Source organism: Pithys albifrons, chromosome 5, assembly GCF_047495875.1.
Source record: "Pithys albifrons albifrons isolate INPA30051 chromosome 5, PitAlb_v1, whole genome shotgun sequence".
Taxonomy (NCBI): Eukaryota; Metazoa; Chordata; class Aves; order Passeriformes; family Thamnophilidae; genus Pithys; species Pithys albifrons.
Genome location: NC_092462.1, coordinates 70323514 through 70344915, shown reverse-complemented (window position 1 = coordinate 70344915; position 21402 = coordinate 70323514). Strand labels below are relative to the sequence as shown.

The 21402-nt window shown below is 44.5% G+C and overlaps 1 protein-coding gene across 2 annotated transcripts; it reads left to right on the top strand.

The window, feature by feature from the left end:
- Positions 1–1771: 1771 nt before the first annotated feature.
- RNF103 (ring finger protein 103) lies at positions 1772–18184 on the top strand. Of its 2 annotated transcripts, none has more exons than XM_071557010.1 (4): positions 1772–2125; positions 4222–4361; positions 14398–14513; positions 16159–18184. In XM_071557010.1, exons 1-4 carry the CDS (start codon positions 1900–1902, stop codon positions 17729–17731), a joined length of 2055 nt encoding a protein of 684 aa, XP_071413111.1. In that variant the 5' UTR covers positions 1772–1899; the 3' UTR covers positions 17732–18184. The 2 variants fall into 2 exon arrangements, with proteins under 2 accessions (XP_071413111.1, XP_071413112.1); XM_071557011.1 differs by lacking the exon at positions 1772–2125 and adding an exon at positions 2722–2911.
- Positions 18185–21402: the final 3218 nt, after the last annotated feature.

Genomic DNA, 21402 nt, shown 5'->3' with positions numbered 1-21402 from the left:
TCTAACTAAATATACAAAGTTCCTCTTCAAACATGTAACTCCCACCCATCCCTTCACATGGGTGAGTCACTTTGCACTGGAGCTGCTCACCTCAAACAAAGGGTAGAGAAATCAGGCAACTTTTTGAAGATGTCACCAAAGCCCTGGGCCTTCGCAAAACTTTTGAAAAAGAACCGTGTTCCTGGAGCAGTTCATAGCTCAGAGCCTGCCTGGGGCCCTCTGATGGGCATGGGAAGTGTTTTACTCACTGTCTCCACCAGCTGCAGGGTCAAAGCCACTCCCTTGTATTTTGCCAAGGGGGAAGGATTCATCATACTGATGCTTTGCCACCTGCTCATCAGGGAATGGGCCTTGGCTTTTGCAGGGGGAGCTTCCTGAGCTGAGAAGGGGAGTGCAGCACCTCACCTGCCTCAGTAACTTCCATCCCAGCTGCACCTGCCACCTGAGGCTCCTGAAATCCCTTTGTATTTCCTTGAGCAGCGCCAGCAGGGACATGTTGCAGCCCACTTTTATATTCTCCACATAAAAATGCTGAAGAATAAAATTGTGTATGACTCCCAGTGTAAGGCACAGCATTTACCAACTCATAAGGGCTGTTTGTGAGCAGCTATGTCTGCAATCCCTCCACTCTTCCCCTTTCAGGAACCACAATAAACCCATTCCTGAAGAACATATTGTCATGATTTTTCTTCTTGAAGAGGCTATGGTGGCTCTGTGACAAAACAGGCTGAACCTGTGGGGTTTTTTTCCTTTTTAAATCATGCCCACATGCTGAGAACCCTGTAAATGTGTTTTAAAGGCTCTGAGGGGCAGAGTGATTCAAATGCTTTTTCCAGATCAATATTAGTGTGCCTTTTTGAAAATTGATAGTACAGAATTACCGCGTGTACGCTCTGGGGGTTTGTCAGTATTTTTAAAATTAAGCTGTGCTATTTTTGAGCTCATCTCTATGAGCTGCCAATTTTCATGCAAATTATGGATTCCTAAAATAACTAAACATACAAAAGCAATGCTGAGTTTCCTTCAGAGGAGAGCCTTCATGTCAGCACAGCAGCTCGATTTTAGTATGCTTTTTGGAGCAGGCTGAATTGTATCTTTGCAGCCCTGCACTCCTTGCACAGCTTGGGATGGTTCTTTGGGCATCCACTTAAATGGGGATCCACGCTGTACTCCAGAGGCTTCCAGTGAGCACAGACCGAGCCTGAACCCACGTGGGAGGTTGGGGTAGTGCTCGCAGGTTGCGTTTGGCTTTGGCACAAGCTCCCAGCGCTCCAGTGCCAGGGCAAAGCTGCAGAGTCCGAGCTCCGACCGGTGCAGATGGATCTCGCTGTGGAATCTGGTTCCTCGCCAGCCGAGGGCCTGGAGCAGAGCCTGGAGCAGGGCCGGGAGCAGGGATAGCCTGCGGGAATGAGCAGAAGGATCATCCCTACACCCAGCAGCCCGAATCCAAATAAACTCTGTCCACTAAGTTGTCCTAAAGCTGCCCGAAGAGTCCGGCCCGGTTCTGGCTTTGTAAATAATTCTCTCCTCATGAACCGCGTGAGTCGGGGTGGGATCCTGCCCCTTCCCTGCCCGGTATCCCAGGCATTCCTTCCTCTGTCCCTTCTCTCGCAGCCGCAGGGTCCGAAGGCGCAGCCGGGGCAGGGGCGGTGCGGGAAGGGGAAAGGGGAGGGGAAGCAGAAGGGGAAGGGGGAAAAGGGGCAGGGGAAGCAGGGGAAGGGCAGGGGGCGGTGCCGGCTGCTCACGTCATTGTTATGTCTCCGCGGCTCCGCCGGGGCGGGGACAGGGACAGGGACAGCGCCAGCGGCGGGCGGGGGGCCGCGGCCCCGCTCGGCTCCCCGACAGCCCCCGCTGCTCCCGGCCCGGCCCGGCCCGGCCCGGCCCGGCGCTCCCGGGAAGATGTGGGTGAAGCTGTGCTGTCTGCTGCTCTACTTCCTGGCGCTGTTCGTGCTGGCGCGGGTGTTCGAGGCCGTGGCGTGGTACGAGAGCGGCTTCCTCGCCACGCAGCTGGTGGACCCGGTGGCGCTGAGCTTCAGGAAGCTGCGCACCATCCTGGAGTGCCGCGGGCTGGGCCACTCGGGGCTGCCCGAGAAGAAGGATGTGCGGGAGCTGGTGGAGAAGTCAGGTACGCGGGGCCGCGCCGTGACCCGGGCGGAGGTCGGTCGGTCGGTCTGTCTGTCCGTCCGTCCCCGGGGCCGCCCCCGCGGGGCTGCGCATGGAGAGCCGGAGCTGCTTCCCTGCGCAGCGAGGGTGTTTGGAGCCAGTGGGACCCGGGCACGGGGATCGGCACTGGGATCAGCCAGGGAGGCCGGAGAGCTGCGGGGGGACGGTCAAACCCTGAGGAGCTGCAGGGAGGAAAGGCCTGCGCTGGACGGGGCACCGGCCCCGGCCCTTCCCTTCCCCTTCCCTTCGGTTCCGCTGCGGGCGCTCGGGTCACCGAGGGTGGCACGGATGGGAGTCAGTGCCGCCTGCCGAGGAGCAAAGAACCCGAATAGCTGCGGCAGCTTCTGCTCTCAGCCCCTCGCTCTGCATTCCCACCTCCTGGCCCCGCATTCCCTGCCCCATGGCCGGACTTGGTCCAGGGATGTTGTTCCACCAAGATGGGCCCCGAGGAAGGCGGTGGAGCGGCAGGGGTGGGTACCCAGGGGCGAGGTGTATAAAGGGGAGCAGAACTAGATGCTACATACAAAAAAATAGCCTGGGGGGGGAAAAAAGCAAGGAGGCGTTTGGGAGAGTAGGGAAAACCAGGTGAAGGAGGTGGACTTCTGGGAGGTGATGAAGAGCAGCGGAGGTGCAAGGAATGGCAGAAGTGTCCTGGAAGTGAGGATGCTCCTGGGGCAGGGGAAGCTGGCCCCGAGGACTGGGAGATGGGGCTGATGTAATCGCTGTAGTGCCAGCCAAGCAGGAAAAGGTGAGTAGCTGCTTATACATCCATGATACATGGGCTGCTGATCCAGGAGAGGGAGAAATCCCAGCGATCAGGATAGGCAGTGAGGGTCTCTAGTGTCTGGACGGAAAGGGAGAAGGATTTGGATGGATACAGTGGGTACCATATAATTTAAAAAATGTTGGTTTAAATAATTGATATTAATCCTGGGCATTTAAGTCTAATTTGCTGTTATTGTTCATTATTTATGCTTTTATGTGTTTTTTGTTTGTTTTTATTTTGCTTTGCTGCTGCAACAGTAAAAAGCAAAAATAAAAAAAAAGGAGTAGGTGCTTTCACTTTTGTTTCCAATCACTTTCACTCCTTGGCTGTCAGGTACTTTCATGATGTCATGATGTTTGGGTTGCATATGCTGCAGGGAAGTGTTTAACTCCAAACAAACTCTATTAACCAACTTCTTCGAATGTCATGGAAACACTTCTCATACCAACAGGCTTTGCAGCATTTTTCCGTGGTTGGTTTTAGTTTTTTGTTTGCTTTTTTTAGCCTCTACATTTTATGAATACTTTTTACTTTATGAAGCCCGTCAAGGATTTCAGCTGTTGCACTTATTTGTGTATTTTGAAAGAAACAGCGTTTTTGGACAAGATTTAATTTCGTAAAGCTTAATAGATTAGTTACTAGAATGCCAGTTGTCATTAACAGCGTTAGTAACGATTGTGAAACAAAACATGAGAAGGAAATGAGATTACGAAGGAAACATTATCAGATGATTTTACTGTGAGCTCTTTACAGTCGCTGCTGTTGGAGTTCACGGGAACTTTCCCCAACTGTGCAAACAGAAGCCAACAGCTGAATTATTCTTCCTGAGGTTCTTACTAGCAGTGGGACAATCAACACTTGAGTTTTGGTACAAAATTATTGATTAAAATTTTGGAAGTCTGTGTGAATTATCAGTGTTGCTTGCTGCAAAACTGCTGTCCCGTGAAATGAAAGCAAAGATACATCAACTAAAATTGCTCTCAGCCACTGAATGTTGTTATTTGCAGAGAATGAGGCTTAGAAGATGTTCTTTTATTCCTTTGTGTGCTCGGTTGCATGTGTGGTGCCTCTGTGTAACGAGAAGCAGAGCATTCTTATCTTCTGTGCTCTGACAGATGAAGTCAAATTGTTCCCAGTCATGTCATGGGAGATGGAATTATAATAACTTTAAAATTTAGCTACTTTTGTACTGAAAAGGCTCTCGGAGCAACCATGCAAATATAATTAGTTAAACTGTTACTAGAATTTGTGAAATGATCTAATTGAATTTCTCCGATTGTGTCTTTTTTCAGGAGACCTCATGGAAGGAGAGCTTTATTCAGCTCTCAAGGAGGAAGAGGCCTCTGAATCAGTTTCCAGTACAAACTTTAGTGGTGAGATGCACTTCTATGAGCTTGTAGAAGACACAAAAGATGGGATCTGGCTGGTACAGGTATAGAAATTCGATCATTTGTTTTTATATATTTATCACACCCAAAGTATGTTTCGAAGGTGGAGTTTATGAGGGTAGCTAACAAGTTGAAAAAATGTATGACAGAGAGATGGTTATAAACTATATCCAGGAGATAAGGAATAAATCTGTTTAAAAATAAAAAAAAACCCAAACAAAAAAAATGTTGGAAGTGCCAGAGTTCCTATACAGATTGGAAGAAAAAACCCCTGTTATTATTCTATGGTTTGCTTTTTGAAAAGCAGGCACTTTAGAACCAGAAAACAAGCAAAGCAGCACACACTTAAGTGCACAGAGAATGCAAGTCCTTGGCCCTGGTGTTATGAGAGCCTGTGAAATGTGTGAAGGAGGTGCATTAGCACAGATGCTCCCAGCTGGCACAGGAGAGGTGCTTCTGGTGTTGCTCTTCCTTTTGTCTGTATTGCATGCTCACACCCAACCAGTTTGTTTCTGTTTATCTAAGGGACTTAGAGCTCTTGTAAAGTCTCTGTTGGCTTTTCAGAGAGGCAGGATCTCAGTGTGCTTCTTCCCGGGCTCAGCAGCCTGCTTCTAAAACACACTCCAGGGCTTAAAGTTAACCTGGTGGGCCTGCCAGTTTTGGGATGTGCTTCCCCAGGAAAAAGAAAGGGCATGAGAATAAGGGATTATTTAGGAAAAGAAAGACTTTTGCAAATAGGATTCTTAAACAATTCATCATCGCTCCTGAAAACGTAACTAGACCAAAATGTGGAAATTGTTTTCTGCATCAGCTGCTCTGTTGGTAAGACGGGGCTTTTTTAAGGCATAAGTTCCCTGCTAAACAGCCACAACAGGCAATTAATTGTTCAGTTGATAACTCCCACCTGGTTTGTCTGGTCTCACTTCATGTTTTCTATTTAACTGGAAGTAATTAAATCTTGATAATCTCTTTATAAAACCTGCACTGTCACCACATCAGACTTCACCACAAAACAGACATTGAGAGGACAAGTTACCTTCAGACTAGAAATGGTAGTTGTGTTTTGGAAAAAAATGTATATGCAGTTTATTGAATCCAAGTTTGAGGTTTAAATCATGCAGGAGGGCTTTCTTCAGGCAGAGGGAGAGTGTTGAAAGGAAGTTTACATGTCTCCAACCTAGATGACAAATACGAGCATGAATATGCTATGAAAAACCCTCTCTCCTCCCTATGCAGCACAAAAGAGTAAAATATGGTAGTTCTCTGTTGTTTGTTGCTTGCAGAATTTTACTTGCAATATATTTTCTACTAGCATCCTAATAGCAGATTAGATAGACTGTGCTTTGGTATCTCTAGTGTGATGAATGTTGTCATCATTCTGGGAATATTTGCACAGCTATTCAGCTGGTCACAATAGCTGTGGGAAAAAAAATTAGTGGAATTTACTGAATAATTTACTTGCTGAACACTATTTGTCTGTTTCTCTACAATAAAAACCACAAGACATGTCAAATTGCTATTTTTCATTCTTGCTTCTCCAGTTTTCATCACTTCTGAGTTTTCTTTTTCTCTGTTCCCCACCATGACTCCAGTCTGGATAACTCCTGTGCTGGATTCTTCGTGTCCTTTCACAGTTTTCCCATGCCCTTTTCTTAGGCCTTATCCCTGCAGAGCTGGTTTTTACCATCACTTCCCTGTTCTAACTCTTGATTCCCTCCCTTGCCCCATCCTCCTTCTACCCTCAGGCATCCTGTGTAAACTTCACAGCTAATTAACGAGCTCCATGATTTAGGCAGGGAACAGTGGAGAGTGAGGATGTCTCGTGGATGGGTTTGGTGACCACTGGCAAGGTCGGAGATAGCCCTACTTTGTTCCTGCTAGCTGGGAAGCAGAAAGGATCTCCAGATGGTTTCCAGGATCCTGACTCTGAATCCATGTCCCGTGGGAGCTGCTGGGAAGGAGCAGAGGGCGAGGAGCAGTTCCGCCTCAGCTGGAGCAGTGGCTGTCGGTTTAGTTGGTTTTGAACACTTTATGGGAGCACTGAGACTCCAGAGATGATTTTTACCTTCCAGTGCATGTAGGTGACATTTCTGGTGTGGCACAGGCTGGGAATGTGATCGCCATCACTCTCTGCAGAGAATCAAAGGAAAAAGGAAACAATTACTACTCCTTGACGTGTGTGACACAAACTGAGACATGAATTTATCATTTAGAGTCAGCAAGATGAATTCCTTGAAGAAAGCCTGAGTCAATACACAAGGAATCAGTGTTTGTGGCTTTGTTTCTTTATTTTCTGGAAATCCACATGCAAAGCATCCCTGGTCAGTGGTAATTTGTTTACCAGTGTTGCTGTTCACAGCTCCTGTGCGGCGCTTCCGTGGACCCACAGACAGCAGCGTGTTCTTTCTCCTATTAGCTCATGATCTCATCACCTTTCCTTTCATGCCATTCTCTCTGCCTGCCAGCTGCTGTTGTGCACTGCTCTGGCTGGCAGGGACGGTGAGTGGTACTTTCTGGAGCTGCTTCCCTTGTTGGTAGAGGAGTAACACGGAACGTTCTTACTTTTCCAGACTCTGGCATGGCTCGTGCTCTCTTGTTAGTCTCTAGAAACCTGTCAGATCCAACAATATCATTGTGGTCATTGTGACTTTTAAAAAACATACAGTAAAAGATCCACAAATAAAAATCCTCTTTGAAGGAAGTTACAATCTAAGTTCTCAGGTCCAGAGAAGAGCAACAAGGCTGGTGAAGGGACTGGAGCACAAGTGCTGTGGGGAGAGGCTGAGGGAGCTGGGGGTGTTTAGCCTGGAGAAGAGGAGGCTCAGAGGTGACCTCATCACTGTCTAGAACTACCTGAAAGGAAGTTCTAGCCAGGTGGGGGTTGGTCTCTTCTCCCAGGCACTCAGCAATAGGACAAGGGGGCACGGGCTCAAGCTCTGCCAAGGGAAATTGAAGTTGGAGAGCAGAAGAAAATTCTTTGCAGAGAGAGTGCTCAGGCATTGGAATGGGCTGCCCAGAGAGGGGGTGGATTCCCCATCCCTGGAGGTTTTTAAACTGAGATTGGCCGTGGCACTGAGTGCCATGATCTGGTAAATGGACTGGAGTTGGACTAAGGGTTGGACTTGATGATCTCGGAGGTCTTTTCCAGCACAATTGATTTTATGATTCTATGATTAATGTATATTTTTATTTTAAAAGTCTCTACTGTAACATTGTGGTAGGGAGAAGTAAAGGGAACTTTCTTCCTGGCATTGAATTATGGGGACAAATGTTTTGATCGTATCTAGTGGAAGTGCAAAGACCATTGTTGCAGATATAAAATGCTGCAGTCTTGTTCTGCATCTCAGCTTCTACCTCAAGTGGTGTAGTAACAGAGCAAGGGATGTGCCTACAGTGTTGTGGTGCTGGTGGTTTGTTCGTTCTTTCTTTTGCTTGCATGTAGGATGAGTAATTTTCATACTTGCTTTTTGGGTTTTGCCAGGTGATCAGCTGTTCTTCTCACTGAAAGAAAAAGGAGGAAATACATTTGTTTAAAATACATCATTCAGTATTTGTGCCTTTTCCAATAGCCCTTCAGGATCATTTACCACAGAATACCTGATTTTCACTTTCAGTTTCCTTCTTGAGAGGCTTCATATCCAGCCAAGGGTGCAGAATACCATCAGCTGGAATGTAATAGTTCTCATGTTACCTGAGTATCAGTGTTAATTCATTACAGGAGCTCATTTATTCTCAACCTCTGACTTAACTGACAGCTTAACTGAGCTGTTCAGATCAGTGCACAGATCACCCCACCTCCCTTGAGAAACTACATGGTTTTGAGCTGGTTAATTTTTGTGTGCTGTGATGGATGTAGTCCTTTGCCTATTTTGATCTGATTCATCAAAATCTCAGAAAAGCAAAAGATCCCCAGGTACCTTCAGTCCACGTGGACTGAGTCAGAACCAGCTGTGAGTTCTTGAGGAACAGTGATTATGCAGAAATTCAGTTCCATCAACATAATGACAAATAATAAAAAGATTAAGATGTCTCAGAGTTAATAAAAGTGCAGACAGTCATGTAGAAACTTATTGACATTCTCTGGAATAAGTGAACTTTTTTCCAAGCTTTTAGTAAATAATTCACCAGTCCATTTATAATTAATTGTATTCCGAATGAGAATTGTCCAAGTATTTTTACTTCTCATTTATCTATGGGAACATAGTTGTTGATTAGAAAGGGTTCTGTGGAAAGCACATAAGAATTAATTAGTTAATTAATAGATAAGAGTTTTTGAACCTTTAAATCTTTGTGAAGCCCTGAAAATCCTCCAGTGTGCATGGACTCTTTAGAGTATTGGGCTTTCTCTGCTCGTTTACCCTCTGCAGGCACGAGGAGTTTGTCGGTGTCTCAAACTGAAAACTGCTGAACCAGACTGACAGTTCTCACATACCTACAACCCTACCAGTTCATTAAATCAGTTAGAAATCAGTTTTGCCTTTGGCAAAACCATAGGTTTTTCCAATTCAAATGTCTGTATTCCTTCATGCAGAGTGACTCGCTGAGGTCGGGTGAGGACTGAGGGCTCCTGAGAGAATTCCCTGTATGTGTGTGTATGTGCAGCAGGGAATGATGTCTCTTCCTTCATAGGTTTTGCTCTTCCTGATGGTTCAAAGCCTGTCACAGTGCCCTAGTTCCCAGAGCTGAGGAGCCCTTGGAGTCGTTGTCTTTGTAGCTAAACTGTCAAACCAAGTTTTGACTATCCAAAATCCTGTGCTCTTGGTATGAACAGGTGTTCCTGACACCTGCTATCCCAGCCAGAATTGGTTAAAATAATGAGAGCTGGAATACCATGGAGTGCTTGTTCTACATTTGCCCATCTCTGACTCATTCTCATGCTTTGTGATATTTTAACATTTTTAGTTGTGAGGGAGCTTCAGAACTTCCTGAGACCAAATCTTGTTACAGTGACCTGTTTTGAGATCTCTGCATACCTGCCTGAAAGAGATTGAACAAGATCTGATTTAAATGCAGGGAAAACAGGAGAATGCCCGACTGAGGTCACTGTCATGTCATGCTCAAGTACTTCAGGGGTACCTGAAGAGGAGTCTTTGCCTATTGCATTGTTACAGCAAACTCTCAACATCAGCTGTTTCCTTTGAGCCTCTTCAATTTCAGTCACATTTTTACTTGTGTTTTAACAATGTATATTTCTTTGAAAATGCTTAATGATAACTGGAAATTAAGGAGCAGCTGGATCGAGGATGGGTCTGAAGTGGCCATTGCGGTACTGGCACGCCTACCCAATGTACTTTGGTTTTAGATTAGGCAGGAGAGGCAAAGTGCCTTGCTGACTTTGTTCTGTTTTTCCAAGTGTTTCTATCTTTCCATCCCTGGGGTATTTGCTCTTCAAGTCTGTTTGCTTCTTTAATGACATAGCTATGACTGCTTTAACACACAGATCAAAACGATTCTACTAATTACTTTCTTGATTAACCTCTTTTGGGATAATTCTGTATACTTCAATGTCAGGAGAACTTTCCCAGTGCAAAAGCTCCCTATTCAAATGTCTGTTGAAATCATCAGGATTTCAGTATTGTATGTCCTTAGCCAAATTCTATTTGCATTTTGTTTTCTGCCACACCTGGAAGCCACCTTCTTTGGGATTTGTGGAAACTAAACAAGAAGACTCAATCAGACCATGTAGAAATGAAGGACATTTCCAAAATCCCCTCTTTCCATGTTTATTTTGCACATCTTGATGACATAACTTAACCTGCAGTATTTGAGTTGTTGGTTGAGAATCTTCTGGGCTCTGGTATTGTCCTCCCAGATTCACAGATGGAGTATGAAGAAGCTTCTGTTTGAGACTTTAGAGGAAGTTTGTGGGTGGAGGCTCAGTGAGGGCTTGTTCTTCTCTTCAGCGTCTTCTTCTACTGAAGAAGTTATTAAATTAGAGATGGTAATTCAGAACCTGCAGTCAGAGCCAGTCCTCTGGCCTGTTTTGGATGTAGTGTAGGGAGCAGATCTATTCCATCATGTGAAGTTGTTAAATGGCAGGGTTACTGTGATCCTGTTGGATTCTGTTAGCCCATTAAGATGATTAATGGATTAATTGAGTCACCCTCATTGTCTTACCTGTCACTCTCTGACATGTGATATATTACATATTGTGAACACAGCTAATAATAAGAGAAGCTGGAAGGGTTTGTGTTCCTCCAAGGGTGGTGTTTGTTCCCCAGCTGTGCTAGCTGATCTAAAAGATTCCTCCTCCTGTGAGCTTGGCCTTTATTTCTGTAACATTAAATGGAGTGTATGATTGAAAGGGACCTTCTTGATGAACTAGTTCAACTGTCTGCTAGACTGTGGAGTATCTGCTGTCTCTCTTATACTGTAAGTGGTCTGAATACTCCTACTGGCTGTTCTCTTTTTGGGAGTGTGTGTCTGAGCTGTGGCTTGGGTGTATTCATGGCTAATTTGCTCCTATTTGGCATAAATTGGCATCACCATTTTGTTTCACTGGCTCCTATGTCAGCCCCACTCCTCCCAGCATGTGAGGTCAATCCACCAGTCTGTTTTGTTGGATATAAAATACCCTGGAGTTTGCTGATTTTGCAGGCAGTGAATATTGATGGCTCATGTTTTCTTGTGGAGCAACTAATAGCCCCAAGCTTTTCTTCAAATTGCCGTTCCTGACTGATGAACTCCCCGAGTGTCCTGTTCATTACTGAACTCAATTTCACATGTGACACTCTGCATTACAAGATTTGTGCAGCTCTTCCCACATGGTGTTATAATCCTCTTTCCTACATAGATGTGCTTCCAGTTTTATGTCATCTACAAATGGCTTTGGGAGACTTCAGGTTCCCGCAGGAAGGGCATTAGCAGGAATATCTGCTGAACTGAGCTCTAAGGTAAATCTGTTAAGAAGTTTGTTAGCACCTTGCTGGCATTTTGATGTCTTCTTGCCGTGGCCAATTTCTTGCTCACTTTAAAACCTTTTTTTTTTTTTTAAACTCGCTATAAAAGCTCATCTCTAGTTCTCATGTAAATTTTCCATGTGGTGTAATTCATGATCCTCTACCAAACTACAAGCAGAATACTACATTTCTCTTCTCCTGAAACTCGGTTCTTTTTCTCCAGGAAAAGATGAATGTTTAGCTCTCACTCAGGAATGATACACCATCAGTAATGGGAGTGCTGGAATGGAGTGGAAAATGCACCTATCTCTGCAACATTAGAATTTGTTCTGTAGTTTTGCACCCTACTGAGGTCAAACTGGTGGGATTTTTTTTTACATTTGCTTTTAAATACAGCTACTAACTTGTTATTCTCCTGTCGAAATGTGAGTTAGTCTGACAGGGGATTATAAGAAGTCTTCACAGGTTCTCCTGTGATTTTGTGTGCTTGTGTTACAGTTTGGGATGGAGGTTTCCTGCTTATTCTGATATAAGTGTGTCAAGTCATTTCAGTTTTGTTTCCATCCTCAGGTGATACAGTCTCTCCCCATGAATTTGCTGATCCATGACCAGCCAACTCCTCTTCATTGAAAGCTGAGTCACAGCGTTAATTTAACTTTAAAAAGAAAATTATCTTACATTTCTATCCTGTCTTCATTGTGTGGTGATCCTGCTGCTTTTACCCCAGTTGTCTTCCTTTTCATATGACTGAAGAACCTTTTGGTACATCTTGTAATAGTCTTTGTACAGTCTAACTTGAATCACTCGTTTCTCCTTACTTTTTTATCCTTGCATATCTTTCTTTGATAGCTCTTCTTTTTGACCTTTTTAAAAAAACCTTGTAGACTGTCAAATTATTTCTGACATCTCTTTGAAAGTGATTGCTTGGAAGAAATGCAGGACTTGACAACCCTTTTTTTTCCCCTTGAAATATAAAATCCTGATAACTTTAACACTGTGGGCTTGAAGAACTTCAGGCCTCTTCCACATTGAAATTCCTGGACTCCTCAATCACAGGTTTTTAAGCTGCATTTCTTAACTTATCAAAATTCACACTCCTTAAATAAAATCTGTTACAAGTGTTTGCAGCTTATTTTTAGTTTAAACTGAATTACATTGTGGTTGCTTAACCTGCAGTAATTTTTTGGACTCCCTCATCCACAGAGGTGGTGACTGCTTTCCAAAATACGAACCCTTGCCTCCCTGTGGTGAACTCCCAGTGCTGTCAGTGGGTGTTGCCTGCAAGGAGCAGCTGCAATGGACATATTTGTTTGGATTTTTTTCCATAATGAGATAAAAAAGCATGAGCCCAAGAAATTTTACAAGGCTTCAGGGTGCAAAACCACAGTAGGGTTCCTCTGTGTAGTTACAAAACACAGATTGCTAGTTCTGTTGTTGTCCTTCAGCATAAATAACTTCTCCAAAAGGAAACTTCTTCACAGGAAAGGAATTAAACTGGCATTAAAAATCCACCAGCACAAACAGCCAGATGACAGTAAAACATAGTGGTGACCGTATTTGCAACAAATCTCCTTCTCTTGACACTTTAAGTGAATATTTTAGTGTCAGAGAGAAGAAACAGTGAGCAGGATCTGTCTTACTGCACATAAAATTAACATGCTTTCAGTGGTAGCACCGAGGATATTCTGGCTTTAACGGTATCTTTAGGAATTTGGTCTCTTTTAATTGAAGTGTATGAAAGGAAGAAGTTTAAAATACCCGAAGTAATTGCTTCAGTTACACTGGGTGATGTAAAGAGGCCTCAGCAATACAACAGATTTCCCAGCTGGTTGTCCTGGTGCTTGAAGGTTACATTTAGCTCATCAAAAGGCTTTTCTATGTGATGTGTGTGTTTTGTGAGTAACTTGAAGGATTCTTACCTAGATGTTTGCCTCTGGTTTTATGTAAACATTTTGGGCTCAGTGGAACGGGAATCTGTGACTTCAGTTTGTCTCCCTATGTAGAATGTTCTACTTGGTGAATTATTCTCAGTTTCTGAGAGCATGTTGCTTACCACAAAGCAGATAATATTGTTGAGTCTCAAAGGCCAGACACACTTCCCAGGTCTGTACATAGAGAACTGTTAGTCATGGTGACAGAGGAACTTCAGGGGCAAGCTGACATTTGAGGTTATTAAATCAGAAGACGATTGGGAGAAGTTTAATGGCAGGTAAACAAATACCTAACAAATGGAAGTTTCAAAATTTAATTTAAAAATATATTTTGAGTGGTTGCCATTAAGCCTGCAGAGGCATGTGAGGCGTTGCTAAAATAGATAAAGTCATAGAATAGTAATAGAGTAGTGCATGATCAGTCATGTCATTCAAAATTACGTGCCAGCTGCAGGCACAGGCAGGGTGTTTTTTTCTTGTGGGCTTTTTTTCCCTTCCCTGTACAGTTACAAGTCGGAGATGAGTGCTGCTTCTTTGTCATCTGTGTCAGCAGCAGCTTCCGGCGAGGTAACCTGAAGTACAACTTTAATACACTGGGTTAGAACAAATTAAACCCTGGGATAACTCACAGTGAATTATCGTCATGAAATGGCAGATGGGACATTGGAGTTGGTGCAACAATCACGTAAAGTTACAGAGTGAGTCACTGGCAAAGCTGGAAGGAGTCAGGATTTTTAGGCATTATTTGGGAGTTTAATCACTGGCTTCTACTGCTCGGGAATGGCTGGTGGCAGTTCAGTCTGGTCCCAGGTACACGTGTTCTGACTCATTTTACTTGCCCTGAGACAACATTTCTTTGGTATGTTATAACTTTTGATGGAGAATTGTAATAAAATAATGGTCTTTTTCTTATTGCAATGAAGAGGAACCTGCTGCACCCACTTCTGTTCTTCCCTACTATGAACTGGTTATGATAGTTTTGTTATTTTCTCAAGGTTTTTGTTAACTACTGCTCATTTTAGTATCTTGACAGGTACTTCTGCCTTTCTGCAGAAACTGCATTTCTGTCTTAGACCTTCACCCTCCAGAGACATTTAGGGTGATTTCCAGTTGTACACCCCTACTCCATGTCCTGAGAGAAGGGGAATGCATATCAGGCATGACTAGCTCTCTCTTTTCATGGAACTTGCTCTTCATTTCAGGAAGCAAACTGACTGTGATACTAAACTAATATTTCCTTTTGGCAACAGGTCATAGCAAACGACAGGAGCCCACTGGTGGGTAAAGTCCACTGGGAGAAAATGGTGAAGAAAGTATCAAGATTCGGCATACGTACCGGCACTTTTAACTGTTCCAGTGACCCCAGGTATATCCTTAAAGGATTATCTGAATCCCAAGAATATCTTCAAGCTCAGCTGTGTTCTGGCAGCAGGGCTTGCTGTGTTGTAAAAGTAGCTGTGGCAGAAGGTGGCCTTATTCATGTTTTTATCTCTACTAAAGTCTGCTCAGAATTCTCCATTACATTATTTATCAGCCTCATAAACACAGCTCTGCAGCTTCCTAAAGCATCATGTGGGAAATGCATGATCAGGTTGTGGAGAGTGGAATATGGAAGGTTGTAGTGGAATATGGAGAGTTTGGCCTTACAGTCCAGGCATTCAGGGACAGGAACTGTGCTTGCTTAGGACAAAGCCAAATATGCCACTTGTAGAGCTGCTGTATCACCATCTGGAAAGGGGGAACACTGGTTAGCATGAACCTTGCAAACAGTGCCTACTCCTCAGAATTACTGACAAATCCTGTTCCTGTTAAATGTATGTTTATATATAAACTGGCACACACCCTTGGACAACATACAGTGTGCAGTGCAGGAGTCACTGTGTTTGCATCTGATTTCAAACAAGGAAGAAGAGCAGAGCCAAAGAAGCTATTAATAATTCTCTGCTGCTGTAAAAAGAAGCTTTGCTTTACATGACAGGAGACTTTGTCTAGAATTCCAGTGGCACATATGGATACGCACATCTTACACAGCTTAAGTCCTAAATGTTTACAGAAATCTCAAAGTTAATCATGAGAAGAAATTCTTAGGCTTTGTAGTGCTAATGCGAAATAATCTTGTATAATCAAAACTCTGGTATTTGAATATCTTAGAAATGTGGCAGTGTTTCTCTTTGCACAGCTCCTAAGTAGTCGTAATGTTCTGATTAAATACTATATTTTAAATTCATTCTTTTTTTAAATACAAAAAATGTTGAGTAAACCCTCATGAATAGTTTTCATCAGGTTGGAGCTGAAATTCAGAAGAACACTGCACACTGCAGTAGTCAGGGTACCTTTATTAGCAGTGTAATACCTTACAGCTCTTTCTGAAAATGTTACACTCAAAATTCCTGAACTGGGGAGTTGTAATTGTTTAAACACATGTTGACAGACCAAAACCAGGGAGGGTGTAGGTAAGATGGGTGGTGAGCGAGGCTTAATTTCCATGTGCAGAGGGTTCTTGGAGACAGTTTGTGTGCCTGTTGGCTCTGGCAGGCTTTGATGGTTGACACTTGCCAGACATTTCCTAAAAGGAGGACTAGATAAATTGGATGTAGTGATACTGGTAGGAGAGATGCATGAGCAAAGGGATCTTCTGACTCATCAGGCTCATCTCATACTTACAAGGGTCTGGACCATGACTCAGGCTGCAGCCATGAAGAGCTTCTTTTAGTTGTGGATTTGGGGTTCATCCCATCTCCCTTCCAGATACTGTGGATATTCTTTTAGCCCACATAATCCTGTGGAATGTGTCTGCTTCCTGCTGTGCTAGTTTTGTGGTGAGCTCTCTCACCTCACCCCTGAGCCTGTTTGCACCCTGCCAAAATGGCCCCAGTAGGCAGTGGACGTGTGTCAGTGTCAGAACACACCAGGTTCTCAGCATGTCTCCTTTTTGGGTTCAGAACACAAATTTAGGGACTCAGCTCCAGGGTTATGGAATGCTGTGATCTAACCTGCTGTTTCCTTTGTAGATACTGCAAGAGGAGGGGTTGGCTGAAGTCCACGCTCATCATGTCGGTTCCACAAACCAGTACCTCCAAGGGAAGGGTCATGCTCAAGGAATACAGTGGGCGCAGGATCGAAGTGGAGCACATTTTCAAATGGATCACAGCCCACGCTGCTTCTCGGATCAAAACCATCTACAACTCTGAGCACTTAAAAGAAGAGTGGAACAAAAGTGACCAGTACCGGGTGAAAATATACCTGTTTGCCAACCTCAACCAGCCCCCGGCGTTCTTCTCTGCACTCAGTGTAAAGTTTACTGGAAGAGTAGAGTTTATTTTTGTGAATGTGGAAAACTGGGACAATAAAAGCTACATGACAGAAATTGGTGTCTACAAGACACCATCGTACATACTTAGGACTCCTGAGGGGATTTACAGGTATGGAAATAACACTGGTGAATTTATATCACTGCGTGCCATGGATTCCTTTTTGCGCTCGTTACAGCCAGAAGTTAACGATTTATTTGTTTTAAGCTTAGTTTTGGTTAATCTGATGGCTTGGATGGACTTGTTTATTACACAAGGTGCCACTATAAAGCGTTTTGTGGTTCTTATAAGCACTTTAGGGACGTATAATTCACTATTAATTATTTCCTGGCTACCAGTGTTAGGTTTTTTGCAACTACCCTACTTAGACAGCTTTTATGAGTACAGCTTAAAACTCTTCAGGTACTCTAACACAACTACTTTGGCTTCTTGGGTAAGAGCCGATTGGATGTTCTACTCTTCACATCCAGCCCTCTTCCTCAGCACATACCTTGGTCATGGTTTACTAATTGATTACTTTGAGAAGAAGCGAAGACGCAATAACAACACTGATGAAGTAAATGCTAATAATTTGGAGTGGCTGTCGAGTCTGTGGGACTGGTACACCAGCTACTTGTTTCATCCTATTGCTTCTTTTCAACACTTTCCTTTTGACTCAGATTGGGATGAAGACCCGGATTTGTTCTTGGAGCGGTTGGCCTTCCCCGATCTCTGGCTTCACCCTCTGATACCAACCGATTACATAAAAAACTTACCAATGTGGAGGTTTAAATGCCTCAGCGCCCATTCTGATGAGGAGATGCTGGAAACCTTTCCAGACAGCGAGAGTGACTCTGACAGTGAGAACAAAGAGGTGTTCAGCAGCGACAGAGAAGCCTCGGAGGACGATGAGCTGAGCACGTGTCACAGGTGCAGTGAAGGAGAGCGTCGGTGCGGCGCCAAGCCCTGTCCATGTGCCAACAAATATTGTCATCACGAGCCATGCGAGCGGAAAGCGAGGTCCTACGGCTCGTACAGCTCCGCAGGTGACATGGAGCCGGACTGGTCAGCCTGGCCCGCCGAGATGTTGCACTGTACTGAGTGTGTGGTGTGTCTGGAGAATTTCATGCGTGGCTGCCTCCTCATGGGGCTGCCCTGCGGCCACGTGTTCCACCAGAATTGCATCGTGATGTGGCTGGCCGGGGGCCGGCACTGCTGCCCCGTCTGCAGGTGGCCTTCCTACAAAAAGAAGCAGCCATACACACAGCCTTTGTCCAGTGACCCCCCATCTTAGCTGTGTGCCCACGTCCTTCATAAGCTTTCGGGGTATTACTGCTTGCCTTTTAAATGTTAGTCACTTAAGAGATTATGTGGTTTTGAAGTTTTAGTTTAAATGTTAGTGCAGTGAACTAAAATATACATGATGCTAATGTTAACGACAGAATCATTTGGTTGCCTTGTATGTTGAACTGAATGCAAACTTACCGTACAATAACTTGTTCTTTTCAACATCTGGAAACTTGATGCTGTTTTTGTAAGCACAAAAATCAAGCCTACAACAGAAGTGTATTCCAGCAAACGTTTACAGGTTAGGATGTGGGTGAAATCAAAATTCTAATCAGAGACAATTGCTTAATTTAAGTGTTTCTTATTTTAGAGTCTGTTCAGCACATCTTTGTTGAATAATGTATGTTATAAGACAGTACCATTTAAAAAGAAATCAGTGAAATAAATTATTTTAAAAGGAGATTTGTAATGTTAATTGTTTTGATAAATATTTTGTGTGTATGGTTACGGATGTCTTGCTGGCCTGATTTATCTGTGAAGACAATAAAAACATAACACAACTTCTGTGACTAATAAATCATCTCCTAGTGATGCAGGAATTCATTGCTTCACGGTTAGCCACTGGCCAAGCAGAAGGCAATGGTGTTTCACTGGGAACTACTTCCTTCATAAGGCTGCTGTGTTGAGGTACTTCTCTGACCAGTGGTTTTCCAGCTGATTAAAAACTGCTTTTCCAGATGGAGAAATCTTCTACCAGCTGGCTCTCCAGCACCCTCATTTTCAGATCTGTAGGAAGCCTTTGGGGCAATGCCTCTACAGCCTCAAAGTAAACTGTCATGAAGGAGCAGAATATTGTCATGCAGTGACAAGTGGTGGCTTGTAAAGGTAAAAATTTCCAGATTCCAAATGTGCTGGTATTTTGAAGTAATTGCTGATTTCTTTGATAGTTCTTCAATGCCATAAAAAATGGAGTCTGTTTTTTTCTTTATATTCCAGTGTGAAACTATGGGTTCAAGTTGTACTTTTCAAAAATCATCTGGCTGAAAAGAACAGGAAATGGTGGTTGGAAAGAAAAAGGTGTAGAGGGGAGGAGCAGAAGATTAAGTAGAGAAAAGGCCAAACTAGAAAGGTGTTTTCAGTTGTCTCATTGTTTTATTTCTTTCCTAGATTTTCTCCATGTGGTATGAAAGGACGATAATGAAATAAAGATGATGATAATAGGAAATACAAGCCCAGGTCCCTCTTGCAGTTACAATCCATCTCTTGGTGCAGCTGGGAGGCTGATGTTCACAATGCTGCTGGCCTTGTTTTATCTGTCTAGGGTACCTGGGCATTCATGTTTTTATTAACAAATGTTCCATGGCTCCTATCACCAGGTGTGTTCTCAAGAGGATATTCATGTAATTATCAGAAGAGCTGTTTTTAATTGTGAGTCCTTTTTCCTCTCTCATTTCCTTTTTCCCATGGCAGCACCGAAACAGCAGGGAGGTGGAAGGGGCATAATATCAGCAACTCTCCTGTGGTCCAGAAAGTCATTTTTATTCCAGTTGAGAGCTGCCAGTATGTGCCCTGTCTTTGTCGTTACAGCCTCGGCAGAGCAGCAGAGAGGCATAATGAGGGCAAAGATCATTTCTGCTTCCAATCTATGCGGCAGCACAGCATATGTTATTGTCGTGAGTAGCTGAAATCCACATTGTTTCTGGACTGTCTTGAAACCTGCACTGAAATGCGGCCTTGCCAAGGGGAGGGGGGAAGTTTTGTGAGTATAAATAAGGCTGTAGCTGAGGTGCTGCTGTTCACACTCAAGTCACAGAATCATAGAATGTTGGAAAAGACCTCTGAGATCATCAAGTCCAACCCTTGGTCCAACTCCAGTCCCTTTACCACATCATGGCACTCAGTGCCTCGGCCAATCTCAGTTGAAAAACCTCCAGGGATGGGGAATCCACCCCCTCTCTGGGCAGCCCATTCCAATGCCTGAGCACTCTCTCTGCAAAGAATTTCTTTCTGATCTCCAACTTCAATTTGGGCAGAGTTTGAGCCCATTCCCCCTTGTCCTATTGCTGAGTGCCTGGGAGAAGAGACCAGCCCCCACCTGGCTAGAACTTCCCTTCAGGTAGCTACAGACAGTGCTGAGGTCACCTCTGAGCCTCCTCTTCTCCAGGCTAAACACCCCCAGCTCCCTCAGCCTCTCCCCACAGCACTTGTGCTCCAGTCCCTTCACCAGCCTCGTTGCTCTTCTCTGAACCCGCTCCAGCCCCTCAAGATCTTTCCTGAACTGAGGGGCCCAGAACTGAACACAACACTCAAGGTGTGGCCTCACCAGCACAGAGTACAGGGGAAAGGTCACTGCCCTGGGCCTGCTGGCCACACTATTTTTGATCCAGGCCAGGATCCCATTGGCTTTCTTGGCCATCTGGGCACACTGTTGGTTCATGTTCAGTCTCCTCTCAGTCAGTCTCCCCAGGCCCCTTTCTGCCTGTCTGCTCTCCAGCCACTCTGTGCCCAGCCTGTAGCACTGCAGGAGGTTGTTGTGGCCAAAGTGCAGGACCCGGCACTTGGCCTTATTGAACTTCATCCCATTGGAATCAACCCATCTCTCAAGTCTATCCAGACTCAGCCTGCTTACAGCCCTTTGCAATCTGCCAAACATTGAGTGGAAAGCTGGAGCAGCGCCTTGTCCTGGGGCACTGGGTACTCGGGGGCTCTTCTCACCCTCACACGCAGGCCCAGCAGCACTTCATCCTGTGCACAGGCTCAGTCTTATTTGTAAACCTTCGTGTGCACTTGTTTCAGCCAAAGGCTTGTTTTAATGACCTCTGCTGCTCAACTCGTGCAATTCTTTTGATGGATGCCCCAAACTGCAGTTTAATTAGCAGAAGAGCCGCTGAGGGCGCATCCATACTAGCAGGTAATTATGACCAGTAGGTATCTTGCGGTCCCCTCGTGTCTGGGTTACATAAATTGTTGTGATCCAGTTCTTGGCAATGCATCTGTTTCAGTATCTACAGCAGCTGGTGTAGTGTATTGGGAGTCCCAGGAGGAAAGAAATAGCAGTTGGATGTGTTTATTTTATGAAATGCTCGTGTCAGTAGGAGCAGCAGCATCCAAGTAACATTGTTTTCTACCAAGCGCAGGATCTCAGACAGCCCTTCCCCGACGCGTTGACAGCTTTAACACACGGAGAACGGAGCAAAGACTGTGCCTGTAACAAGGTCAGCAGTTTCCCTGGTCGCGTTTTGCCTCGCAGGGCTGGGTTGTGCTGGTACTTGTGAAGTGTCTTAAATGAGATGCTAAACATTCCCGAAGTGGTGTTTTGTTCTGTGAAGTCTCCTGCCTTGGAAGTTGGAGACCAGCTGCAAACAGAAAATGTCAAATGACTGAGGTTACTGATTGCAGAGGGTTTAATGAGGGCGATGGATGCTTTGTGTTGCTGTGACAGAGGGTGGCTTTAAATCATCTCTCAAGGTCTTTGGCAGTCTCAATTTCAGCAATTCCCATTCTGTTAACTTTGGCTTTCCCACTGATGGTGCCCAGCCCAGAACCAGAGCTCCCCTTTACAAAGCTTGGTTGGACTGTTGTTCTGCATTAGATTTTGGAAAGAAAAAAGACAAAGATGAAACTGCACATTCTTGTAACTGTATTAAAATATCTTTCTCAAATAATGAGAGTAAGTAT